This window comes from Passer domesticus, chromosome 1, assembly GCF_036417665.1.
Source record: "Passer domesticus isolate bPasDom1 chromosome 1, bPasDom1.hap1, whole genome shotgun sequence".
NCBI classification, from domain to species: Eukaryota; Metazoa; Chordata; class Aves; order Passeriformes; family Passeridae; genus Passer; species Passer domesticus.
The window spans coordinates 49,328,998-49,342,470 of record NC_087474.1 but is presented as its reverse complement, the minus strand read 5'-3'; the positions used below and the strand labels follow the sequence as shown (position 1 = coordinate 49,342,470).

The window sequence follows — 13,473 nt, the reverse complement described above, 5'->3', positions numbered from 1 at the left end:
AGCTTTGTGATTCTATGGGTCAGCTCAGGAAGAGTGTTCTATGTGAAGTAAATAATGTGTGAATGCTGTCTACAACTGATCCATTAATGATTGATCCAAGTCAAATTTAAATTAATGACTCAGAGGACCTAGTCTATATGTCCTTGCTGATATTGAGCAAATTAGGAGTTGGCAAGGATGTACTTCAAGAAAAGTATGTTGACCTCAGCTCTTCCTCTATAGTAGAGTGGGATAACTAAAAGCGTTTCTTTTTCACTCTACCAAGAAATAAGGAAGATTTGAGTTTCTCTCAGAGGCAGGAGAAATTAATGTCCTTGACTTATATGTTCTACTAGGGACTTAATAATGAAACTGGCACATATACCAGTTATTAATAAATGCTTCAGAAAAAGTTCACATTTGCTTCCATCTCACATTTGCTTAATGCATAGGTTGTGTGTTTTGCTTTACCAAAACTATGTTGGTTTTTTTGAAGGGGAAAACCTTCACTGCTCAGACAGAAAATATTTCTACAACACTTACAGAAAGGGTCCTCTGGTTACATAGTTAACCATGATTGCATGGTTGCTAGAGCAATCCACTGGAATTAACCATTTATCATCTGAATGATAATGCAAGATCCATGGTTTCTGTCAAGACATTCAGACTTGTCTTAACTTTACTATCAAATTGGTATTTGTATGATAAATGGTTCCTAAGAGAAGTTCCCAAGTTGTCTCTATCACAGTGAAGAAGGTGGCCAGATTCCTGACAGTAATGGTAGCAAATGGTAAAATAATAATTTTTAAAAGGTGTTGTACATTAATCAAATCAAAATCAAATGTTAGTCATACCAGGCAAGTAAAAAGACCACTTGCTGTAGTGATTTTTTTTAGGACTACCATTATTGTTTAGTATTTTTACACAAAACCATTAAGGCAATGTGCACTTTTCAAGATCAGCATCATTTTGCTAGTACCAAATCATGTTTTACCTCAAGTTTCCTTTAAATCAAAATGTCATAGCAATTGGGACACTGACTTTCAATATGTTCAACTCAAAACCTACCCGTTACAAATACAACTACATCTCATCATGTCATAGCCAGATTAGTAAATTAGAATGCTGAGCCAAGACTGTACCTATATCAATAGTAGCTGATGGCATCTGATAGCTTCATGAACATCAGGGTGATTCATGTGCTCGACATTTGCCAAGCAAGGGATATTTCATGGGTTGTGCTTTTTGCATCTGATGCAGCAAAATTTTGTCACCTATTTGAAAATCAACATGAGATCATTTTTGTCCCTCATTAAGAGGCAGGCAACCAAAACAAGTAATGCAAAATATTAGATCCTCTACGTTGTGCACCAAGTAGTGGAGAAGCGTCATAGGCAAAGGATATGACAGCCCACATCCAGGTTTGATTGACACAGAAGAGACTTTTAATACAAAATCATCTGCCAGTATTATACTCATCTTTATTACTGAGTAATTATTTACATTATGGAAAGAAACATAAAGGTTTCTAATTACCAGTTCCTTTTGTCCTCAAAATATAAATTTAGGCATAATCTCATTTAAAGCACAGCTCAATAAATTCTGTATTTGTGTGGCGATTCAATACATGATCAGTTGTGTTTATTAGCAGGGAATATTGTAGTCACTGTTCTGTACTATATAGGCTGTTCACTGGTCCACATGCTTTGAAAATTATGATCTTCTACAAAATAAGAGCAACTTTCTTCAAATGTCTAACTTGGATTATGAAGTTGACATCATAAAATCTCAGGAGCTGTATTTAATTAAAGCCAAAAAAAGAAGAAATAATAAAGAATTAACAAGATACCGAATCTATTTTATGGTTTGTTCTCAAGCCCAGCCAGCATGTTCTACTTTACCTATTTGAAATAGTAAAAGAGAGATGATTAGATGAATACAAAACTAATCCGGTCAGATTTTGAACAGGGCAGTACTTGGAAAGGTTTAAAAATTTCTTCAGAGACTTAGTAATTAAAACCCATGAGATTCTTCTAGAGAGTCTCAGTGCTTAACACATATTCTCATATCCCCAAGAGGTCTGAGCTGTGCCATGGCACAGTTAGGTTAGTGAATAACTGTCACTCCTGTGTGTTTGTTCAAATAATAAACTCAAACACATTAGTCCAAAAAATAATTGTTACACGGAGCAGCTTTCATCTGTTCTAGAAAGCCTTAACCTGGTTAACGACTAGGTCTTCACAAGGTAGTGGAAAAGGTTAAAAACATACCCCTAGGAGATGAATAATATTTCATAGTTGGCCTTTTATAAAAGTTTATTCTTCCTTTTTTTCAACTCATTTACCTGGCTTAAGATAGATGCGAATGCTCTTATTTACACCAACTGAAGACCTAAGCCTCAGTTTTCTGACTAAAACATTGTACAACAGATTGTCGTTTTTATCTAGCCTGAGTAGTTCATTTTATGAATTTTTGGGTTTATCATCTACCTCTGTAAGATTGTCACAGCACACTCTAATTTGCAGCTTTCGGACTATATGCAGCCTATGAGTCATTTACATTCACTTTATCCTGATGTTCCCAGCTCCCTGCCCTGCCCCCCTCCAGAGAAGACAGACAACCCCTGAGTAAGTGCTGCCAGACACACCATTTCCTCCAGCTTCAACTCCACAGAGCTGGTCTCCTGCTGTCATGATACAATTGGTAAGAACTGACAGAATGGATTCCAGGGCTGTGAAATTCCCTTTTGTTAACTGCTGCTGAAGATTCATCCTCCTTTGCTTTGCTTCAGCAGAAGTGGCAACAGTTGGAGTTTGACAAAAGTAGTTTTCCAGCCATCAAGACACCGTAGAACCTAGCTTATGCATAACAGACAGGTACAGAAAATTGTCTACAACAAATGCAGAAAAATGGCTTATCCAGCTCCTGCAATTGCTAAAGTGGAACCATCATGATTTAATTCTAAGGAACTAATTCATAAAGTGTTCTGAAAATTAAGAGCCGTAGAAAAGAAAGGAGAAGTCAGTCTCTACATTGTTGTGTACAAAATAAGAACTGCAAAAAAACAAGAGAGTAATTTAATCTATATGAGCTGACTGTGGTACTTTATCTATTAAATTCTCCATTAATCATTCTAATGCAAACAGTTTAGCATGGAACCTTACAGATCTGAAGATAACACCAAAAAAACTGTTTGACAACCTTTAGTGGGAATATAGCATAAAGGAACTTTCTTAATCAAATGTCACTGCATGTTTTAAAATTTATTTTTCCTTTGCAAATCACAGTCTTTAAAAGCACCAAGCTTTTTTTTAATCTTGTGACAGAATAAGTTTGATAATATCCCCCAAAGAAACATGAAGGCCTTGTATTGCTGTAAGTGACAAAGAAAGGATAGGTACTTCTTGTTTCAGGTTTATTTAGTCCTGCCATTGTTGATTATATGCATGTGTGCACAATTAGCTTAGAAGTCAGCAGCAAATTAAACTAGTTTGGGAATTATTGTGAATCTAAGTTAATTTTACAGTCCCTTCCATCTGCCCTTTGTGCTGCCCTGCGTAGGAGTTCCAAATCCTATTGCTGAAAATCTCAAGGTCACTTTAAGCACTTATTACCTTGTAAGAAATAAGAAATAACCTTACAGGCAGATCAGCTGGTTTTACTTTCCTTTGGGATACTGTGAAAAACACGGACTCTCTATGGAATGGTTAATTTTAACCTAATATTGGTATAGTCGGACTCTGCAATAGCACTGTGTCCTTAATTGGATGATTGGGATATCTTATTTTCAGTATGTTTTTACTATGATGAGTGCAATACCTCCTGTTGCATTAAAGATCAGCATCACTGCAAACAGATATATATTAGAATGTTTTTGTGATTTGGTTACCAGTTTACAGAATGTTTTTTAAATAAACAGATCTTCAGTAGTTCAAGATACCAATTGAAAGCATTTATTGCTCCAACAAATTATTTTCCTTTTGTGTTAATTTATACACATAATCTTTCATGGTCTTCTTGAGCAGTCAAGTGATTCTGAAAAGTAAAAAACTTCTAAATTTTCTTAATGTTTTAAAAGTCTTTTTGTTGGTGTGGATAGAGGTAGATGGTGACAAAACAACATGCTCAAAAGGACAGTAGCCTTTATTTTGGAGGACCTTTGCAAAAAATGGTGATAAAAAATACAGATTTGAAGGATATATTTCGAGGTGTCAAAAAGGGTAACTAGTGGGCAAATACTGGAAAACCACTCAAAACAAACTGATAGTCGTTCGTTCTGAGGCAGAGAAAAGGACAAAAAAGCAGAACAGAAGCAATTTGGGAGAGAAATGAGAGGTGAGGTGTGAGCATGAGGAAGATTAGATAGGGATTTGATGATGAGAAGGAAAAGATTGAATTTCATGTTAAGCATAATTCATCCTGGGTTATTTCCCTTTGCAAAAAGCCTTTAACATTTTGTTCTGCTCAACAGAAGTTCTCATGCTGTCATTATTGCTGTAGCATTTGAGTATTTTTCACTACAGCTGCAGGCAGTACATAGCAAATATTTTGTGGGGTGTGTGTGTTCCTTTTGACCTCAGGTGGAGGAGCAGTTGCCCAGGTGAATGTTTTCCTTTTGTAATTTCTTGGCTTGATTGTTTAAATGTATATATAAAGAGCATTGGTTTAAGTTGTATCTAAAAGCAAGCTGTATTTTGCACTTATGTGTGAAAGGGAAGCAGGAAGGAAAAAGGCAGGGAAATTAAGGAACGGTCTGTGTTTTACAGGAGGTAATTTTGAGATTTTTGATGGTTCTTCAGTACTGAAGGACTTTATTTCACAGTGTGTATGCAGCCATATGGACATTTGCCTTTCTGCACAAAAGAACTTTTTATCCTCTTGCTCAAATAATCCCTAAACCCAAAACTTTGAGTCAAATACCCTTTGGGCACAATATGCCTAGGCAAGCTAGTTAATGTTTTAAATAACCCTGCCCTGAGGGACATGGTCCTCTAAGAAGACTGAGGCGGTGACCTGTTGAGCTACAGAGAATAAATGGCACATATACAACATTAAGAAATCATAATCACATAATGAGAAAAAAGAGATTGAAAGAAACGCTTTCTGTTTCTTATGGAATATGAAAATACCCAGATTAGAAAGGTGTCTGGAGAGACCTCAGCTCATTCTCCTGCCTTCAGGCAGACCCAAGCATACTTAAGTCATTCCTGATGTATGTTGAGTTGCTTCTGAAAATACTTTCTACCACTAATGAACCTCATTGCAACTTTGCCCTTCCCCTGTGGACATTTCTAACAGTTTGTAACCTTCCTGTTTCCAAGAACATTTGTGCAATTGAAAATCAGCCATTGCTCATTTCTGCTGAATAGGCTCTGAGGATTTCTACATGGGTCTGATATCATTCTCCTGCTGATACTAACATTATGAGATGCCTTTTCTTTGTCTTCTCGCTTTTTTTCTTGCTGTCAATAGTATGTTGAGCTTACTTAGGATCACATGTAGAACAAATCAAACATAAAACCACAAAAACCTCCACATAAACAAAAGCAAAACAAAAACTAAAACAAACAAACCCAACAAACCACACCAAACCAAACCAAACCAATCAAATAACAGCAGAAAAAACCCTGAACAAATTTTTACAAAAAGCTCATGATTTTGTATTATGAGATGACAGAGTTAACCTGATGTAGTTTAACAAATAGAGAAATCCAGACCACCTATTAATCTGCCTTTAGTAGTTTTATATTTTTGAGGAATACATGGAGTTATCCTGAAGTAAATGCAAGGTAGATAGAATGCATCAGATATTTATCCACAGTGGATTATTCAGGATTAATATAATCTCCTTCTCTGGTAAAACACAGAACTTTTTGTGTCAGACAGGAGAAAAGTAATAGGTCTATTTTGCCAGATGTCAATAAAATATTTGATATATTGTAATGATGGAAATTATTAGCTAAACCAGGAAAGATGGGGTTTGAGTGAGGAATTGCAAAGTAACTTGTGAACTGTCAAATGGAATTGTCTATTTTATACTGATGGGCTAGTGGCTGGCTGGGAGATGAGAGTTGCTCAGAGATCAGTGCCAGAGAAAATCCTATTTAATGCTCTAACCTTGGCTCAAAATTAGGAATATTTTGATGAAACATGCTGATGATCCAGATTCAGCCCAGAAAAATAACCTGAATGATTTGAATGACACAATGGAATTACAGCACATAGTAATGCTGTTAAAAACAGTAACAAGATTTTCGGTATGCATTGGAAGTCATTGGTTGGAAGTGATGAAAAGAAGAAGAATGGGAATTTCATGAAGGTCTTTACCATGGTGAGAAATCTCAGGATAGCTTTAAGCCACTATTCTTTAGTAGTCAGCAAAATGCTGTGTATTAAGTAAAATAATTTCAGTGAAGAAATCAAAAAATTCTGATCAACTCTGAAATCACAAAACTGATAAGATCTCCTCTAGAACACTCAGCAGAATACAAGTGCAAATAGGAGCAGAGCTACAAGGAAGAACTGTGAAAAATATTTTTTCCAACAGGAGACTTCATCTCACAAAACTAAAGAACAAAAGAAGTTATGATTGCTCCCTGCAAAGTATTGAGATGTAAATCCAAAAGGAAAACAAACACTGTTTGATAAACAAATCAACGTCTCCAAATAAAATACCAAAACAAACAGCATCTGTAAACTCTCTATGGATAAATTTTGGGGTGGAAATTAAAAGACAGCATATCATACTTGAAAGGATGAAGTTGTGGACTTGCCTTTCAGAAGGAGCTATAGAGCAAGAAAGTTCTCAAATGGAGTCTGCCACATTTTGCAAATTCTTGAAACATGGGTATCCACAATGGGAGGAGACACAACTTGGTAATGAGGATCTTGCCATTCTGCTTTGTGATGGTTTCTGAAATCAGAGCCTGGTTTAGGAGGGAAGTGTTGTTTTGAAAGTTTGTTTTATGGGGTTTTTTATGTAATGAAGCCTTATTCCTAAAGGAGAAGAAAGAACTGAGTTGCTTAGAAGCATAGCCTTTTAATACAAATCATCTGCAAGTCATGCATGCATTGAATTTTTTTGAGGTTTTAAGTGTATAAATTTTGCATGTCTACAAATTGATGAGCATAAGGTAGATAAATGTAATGATTGTATCTGCTCAAAATACAAATCTCATACCATGATATTTGTATATTGAAAATTGCAGATTAGTCTCATTCTATAGAAAGAAATGTGTTTGAAAAATAATGGCAATCACAGTGATATATGTTATTCTTCATTATATAGTTTACTGAATTAAAACAGGGGGTTTTTTTGGTTTTTTGGGTTTTTTGTAATTTCTACATTCTGAATATCTAGCATTTCTTGTAAACTCTATTATAGTAGGTAAGGTTTGCCCAAAATGTGGACAGATGAACACCAGATTATGTTACAAATGTTTGCTAATGGACTTAATAGAAAATAAATCTTATCATTCTATCTGATAAAATAAACTAACAGAAGAGAGGGTGAAGGGAGAATGCCGGGAAATGATCCTATAGTCTGATTTAATCTTCATTGTGCACTAATGTTAAAATATTTTTTACTTTATTTTTCTAAAAGCATCATCTTTAGAACAGCAGAAATCAGATTAAAAAAGAAATTTTGCAAATGCAGATCCAACATCCACTGGAAGCCATTACACTAATCCAACCGTCATACTGGAAGCATAAAATTAACATCAAGGAGTTTGCTGAATATCTCTGGTTTTATGACTTAATACGCTCCATTAAATGATACAGATAATATCTAGTTTTCATCTTTCTGAAGATTAAGTCATTTACCTCAGTTATGTAGTCAGTAATGCAGTCTCTTTACTAGTTATGTTGCAATAAAAGTAAGTTATACTGCACTAAAATGTGAAACTAGTTGCGAGCATTACATATGATAGTTCATATAAATATCTGGTAAAATTCACACAGAAAAATGTTTGGTTTGGTCATTGGGAAATTACTTTTCAAGTAATGCATGTTCAAATGTAAATGAAGAAGAAAATAGATAAAAAGAAGTTATTTTGAAAAGCCGAAAAAATTATAAAACCATATACAGATTTAGGATCTTTGTAGTTATTTACAGCCTTGAATAAAAGTAACTTTTATGAGATTATTTTTGAAATGTCATTGCTCTTTGCTTTCCCTTCTCTTGTACCCAGGAGCTATGGATTCATGTAAATTGTTAATTGCTTGTCTGTTTAGAAATGTGTTGTTACACGCTCTCGTTTTTCTTCTGTGGTGTTGAGAACACAACTGGATTGCAATAATCAGCTCTATGTATTCATTTAGCCTGCCACACTTATAAAACTAAATTAATTCATTTAAACCATGCTGAAGACATAATTTATTGAACTGTGATAATTGCCTCAGGTAGTTTCACTGTATTTTACCATGGAAAAAAGATTTTTAAATGCTTTGTTTCTTGCTTTAGAAGAGCATTTCTTTCAGAACTATTTTTAACCATGCCAGTATTTTCTGATCTTTTTGGAAAAGAATGGGGAGCCATGAGTTCTAAAGGCTGATATAGGACATAATACATCTATATTCTGTATATTTTGAGGTACTTGTACTGGCACACACAAAACAAAAAATAATTTCAAATGAGAGTATAAAATACTCAATTCTCCAAGGCATATTGTGACATAAATTATTCTTGGTTGTTGAGCCATGAATGTGAATGCTGTTAACTGGAAATTAAGGAAATAAGAGACTGTAAGCTTATTGAGGAATGACCCAGATCCTTTCAGTTTCAATAAGTTTCTACATAGGAAAGCAAAGCTTTCCTTTGATGTTGTTTATGAGAGTGTTGTTAGCTGCCACAAGAATACAATGAACTTCAGATTTAACTTAGAGATAAGAACAGTTATTTTTTAATGCATTTCTGAAAAGATCCTCTTTGACTAATGGGGGTCTCTTAGTTTTAGTTTTTAATTTCATAATTTAAAAAAAATATAGATTTGCCAAAAAAAATATGAAAGGAAAAGTCCTTTGTTTCTTGATCAAAAAGGCAGAGCTGATACTGAGTCTGATTATAACTAATTTAATAAGGAAAAAACATTATTTGAAATGATATTTCAAAGCCCTTTCAAGGAAAAGAATTTAATAGTTTCAGAGGTGAAAGTAAATGGTAATTCCCATTTTTAACTATGTTTGATAGAAAAGAACCTGGCCAAACTCAAATCTCTGAAATCACATTTAGATAATACTTCAAACAATAAATATATGTTTAGCTATAATTTTGGGGTTTTGCTGTTCCACTTTTTCATTCCTTCCACTCTCCAGCAACAGTGTAGCTGGAGGGAAGAAAAGCAAGCGTGTGGGAGAAAGGTGAAAAACTCTTGCCACAAACCCCTGTGACAAGAAAAAATTACACAACTATTATAACAAAGCCTATAGTCAGTTTTAATAATGCAGCTTTACTAATTTCCTTCCATCCTAGCCAGAAGGCAACCTGTCTCCCTTTTATCCCATTGCTGGCAACAGAAAGATGAAGAGCAAGCCAGTGGCATTTTGTTTTTAAGGTCCAGTTAGCTGTGGGACTGGGCTCCTTGAGGCGTGACACCACCTGCACAGCAAGAGGAGGTGTGACATGTGATGTTCTTTTGGTTTTGAAAGCTGAGTACTAGTCATATGTTACTTAGAGCCCCGATTTATGATGATAAATCTATTCCACCTTTAATGTGCTTTTTTACTGTCTGTACAAAGGCTTCAGAAAAGCCTTCAGGAATCTTTTATGCAGTTGTGTGTTCAGATATAAATTCTATTAATACACCTAAAATAGCAAGGATTAATTACTAGACAAGGACATGATACACAGCTTATGCAGCTCAAAATTTTTCTTTGTGTAAATCTTGATGCTCATTTTGGTTTCTCTTTCTCTCTTTGCATCTCATCCTGACAGGTGTGTGCCCAATCACTGTGAACACGATGGTAAATGCACCCAGACGTGGGACAGCTTCAAGTGCACTTGCGACGGAACTAATTACAGTGGTGCCACTTGTCATAACTGTAAGCTACCCTGCAGTTTCCAAATTTCAATGAAGTAGGGAAGTCTCTCACGTCTTTTGGCTGAGATTTTAAAAAAAAATCATTCTTCCTTTCTGGTTGTTAAAGATCCTCATGCCTCTTTTGAAAGAAGGTGTTGGCTTAATCACCTTCTGCGTTCCCTGCATCATGATGTGTTTATAGAGCACTGTACTGTGCCATGCTACCCACCAGAGCAGTTCAACAGCAGCTGGGTGTACTGAGCAAACACATTCTCAGCAGCTGCACACAAGAAACAGTTTCAAATGGAAACTGAATCTGCCCTAAACTGTAGGGGAGAGCTGCTGACTGCTGCTTGAGATCCTGGTTTAGGTTGCTAATCACAAAGGGTGTTTACACACTGATTATCAGTCAGCTTAAAATCTAATTATTTGCTCTGTGGTTATGAGTTTCTGAAATAAGAATATTTCCTATGAGCTCCACATGCCCTATACTATAAAAGCACTGAAAGAATAAAGGTGCTGTTGCTCTTTCATAGGTCCTGAACAATGTATGCTGATTCAGTGTTGTGCATCTTTTGCTCCTCCCCTCATTTGCTAAAAGAGTGGGATTTTCATGTGGAAAATACCTAGGACACAGAGAAAATATATCCAGTCCTTACTTTTGTTCACTTCTTCCTTTTTCCAACAATCTTCTAATATTGAGATGAGAGTAAAAATGCCTTTGAACGGGCAATCAGTTGAAATTGAAGCCAGGATTTATAGAGATACAGGTTTATATTACTTTACTGTTTACCTTAAATACAGCTATGCATAATTTTATAAAGATAATTACAGAATTTTTTCTATTTTAACCAAAAACCCCAAACCAATGAGAAAATATTTGACTATTCACGGTTTTATGAATTAAAACAAAAACCTAATTTACAGTTAAAGATTATAGAAAAGTAAGAAGGGATATATTTTATGTAATAACTATTAATACATTGAGTAGCAAAGCTCTCTATGATCTGGCTGTTGAAATGGTAAAACTGTAAAAGTTAAACGGCAAATTAATTTTTATTAAAAAGAAATATTTAAGGTACCAATGCCTGTAGGAGAGATTGCATGGTAACCCTTTTTCCATCGAGAGGGAATGTGCACAGTAATGGCATGGTTGCACCTACCTTTAGGAAAGACAGACAGAATTTATGTCTGACTGTGCTCTGAATGTGCTGGACTGTGCAGACCAGCTCTTAAGACATAGCTGAACATAGTTAAGCTTTCTACTTGAATTCCAAAGGGAAGTAGGACGGGCAAACGGATGCCATCACTTTTCTGAAATCACATTTATTACAAAGGGAAAAAATTATAATCCAAGGAGATGTGACGTTTTCTTAATAAGATTTTCACCTGCCTTTTATGGATAAAACAGTGCAATAAGGTAGATAAAAGGCATTGCTGAACTGCAGTACCAAAAGAGGGATTTGGAGTATATTGTCCTGTCTTTGTGGAATGGATAAGGTGGATGGGTTTACATAAACTCTCCAGGTCATTTGGAAACACATTGTTCAAGAACTTTTACGTTTCTGGTTCAGGCAAAGTTTCTAACTTAGATGTGTAAGCTTTAGTTTTGTTAGTTTTTCCGTTTAAAGAACATAATTTTTGTTCTTACCGTGTGCTGTTATACTTTAGAGGTCTTTCTTACAAAACAAGGTTGAGCAGAAAGTTATTCACTTGATAGATATCCTGTCAGAATGTGTGAAATCCTATGCCTTTCTAGACTATTGAAGTTAATGGCACAAAAATGAGCAAAAAATAAAAAATTCCAGCATCAAGATACAGAGTGAGACAACCTTAACTCTTGCTTTATTGAGCAGGCAATAGCTGTCAGTTTTTACAGGACCATGTTCCAGATATAGTTGCAAATAATGAGGGGATTTGTTGAAACTTGCCAGAGGTTGCAGTCACACTGTCCTGAGGTCTGGGACTGAGGTCTGCTGCACTGATGCTGACCCTACTGTCCTTTCCTGCTTGTGCAGTGTGTGTGTGCATATTCAGACACACTTAGTGTGCTGCCTTTTGCTTTTGAATTCTAAAGTTTGTGGCAGTAGCAGGATGAAAGATGTGCTGGGAAAGGGGGGAAGTTGGAATGATAACTGTTGTGTGGTATAAAAATAGCTGTAAGTGATTTTAAACAGCACTGCAGATTTCATGAAAAATGTAGCAGATGTCTTGATTCTGTGGAACTAGAAAGTGTTTAAGTGCAGATAGCACTTGTTCAGTACCATTTTACTTAAAGATAATATTATTTTACAAAGCAAACTCTATTATATGCCACAGTAAAATATGTTTTTCTCTTCTCAATGGATGCTTTTCTGAGGAGTATAACAGCATTTCTCAAAGAGGTTGGAGTCAAGACTGTGTTAGTGGGGATTGTAACTGTAGTTGATTTTTAATGAGTTTGAGTTATGCTGAACTAAAAGGAACAAGATAATTCTGCGTTACAGGAGGGGTTTTTTCAGTGAATTGATTTTGCTTTGGTCAGATAATTCAAAATTTTCCTGAGCTCTTGACCTGAAACAAGGCAAAGCTTTGCAGCCTTGACTGGATTTCAGATTGCAGTTTTAGGTTCCTTTGAAGTTGAAACTCAAAGAAAAACTCAAGGGATGAACTCCTTGAAGTGAAACAGAGAAAAAGGTTTGCATGAAAACCTTATGAATCACAATGACTTTGTTTCACACAGGTCTGGCCATAAAATATCATATGATAGTGAAAACATCTGTTGGTCTAGAGATACGGAGAAATATGTATTCTGGGAATGAGACATGGTGGGGACTATAAACCAGAAATAAATAGATAGAGAAAGAAAAGTTCCAAATAAATAAATCTGAAATAAAAACTTTAGTTCTCCAACTGTGTAAATCAATTACACTTGTTTTCTCTTTTAATATTATCAAATAATTTCCTTTTTGAAATATGACACTATTACAGGAAAGTTCCTCACCTCTCAGAGAAACACCAGAATCTCCAAGGTCTGTGTCCATTCTCTTGTTATTTCTCAGCAGCTTAAGCTACCATTCAGAGGAAATGATAATTTGTTTCATCCATCTACAGCTAGATCCCCCGAGCCCAATGGCAAATTAATGAAAAGTCCTGGAAAGTTGTACTTCTCATTGCATATTACAAACACCCTAGCAATCTACCAAATTTCTTTCAGCTAAGGGATATTCATGCCCAACTAAATGCTGTGGCATAGCAAATATCAGACTAGAGAATTGATTTTACCATGAGGCAAGACTGAAAGATATATAAATGAATGTATTTACTCAAAAATAATGATTTACAGTGATGTAACATTTACAAAATTATTTAAAAATTAATTGAGTTATAATTATCTGCAAGTATCATCCTTACTAGCTTTATTGTATTATCTATATTTTAAGCCCCGACTACAGTATTAACTTTTGCAAGCTACCAAAGGCTGGCCCATTCATGC

General features: G+C 35.3%; 1 protein-coding gene across 2 annotated transcripts in view; it reads left to right on the top strand.

The window, feature by feature from the left end:
- CNTNAP2 (contactin associated protein 2) overlaps positions 1-13,473 on the top strand; it is a 1,014,456-nt gene that overhangs the window by 655,195 nt on the left and 345,788 nt on the right. For both annotated transcript variants that reach the window (XM_064419448.1, XM_064419458.1), the window contains one exon: positions 9,914-10,020. In XM_064419448.1, the coding sequence (XP_064275518.1) occupies positions 9,914-10,020 (107 nt within the window). The remainder of the gene's footprint in view (positions 1-9,913; positions 10,021-13,473) is intronic.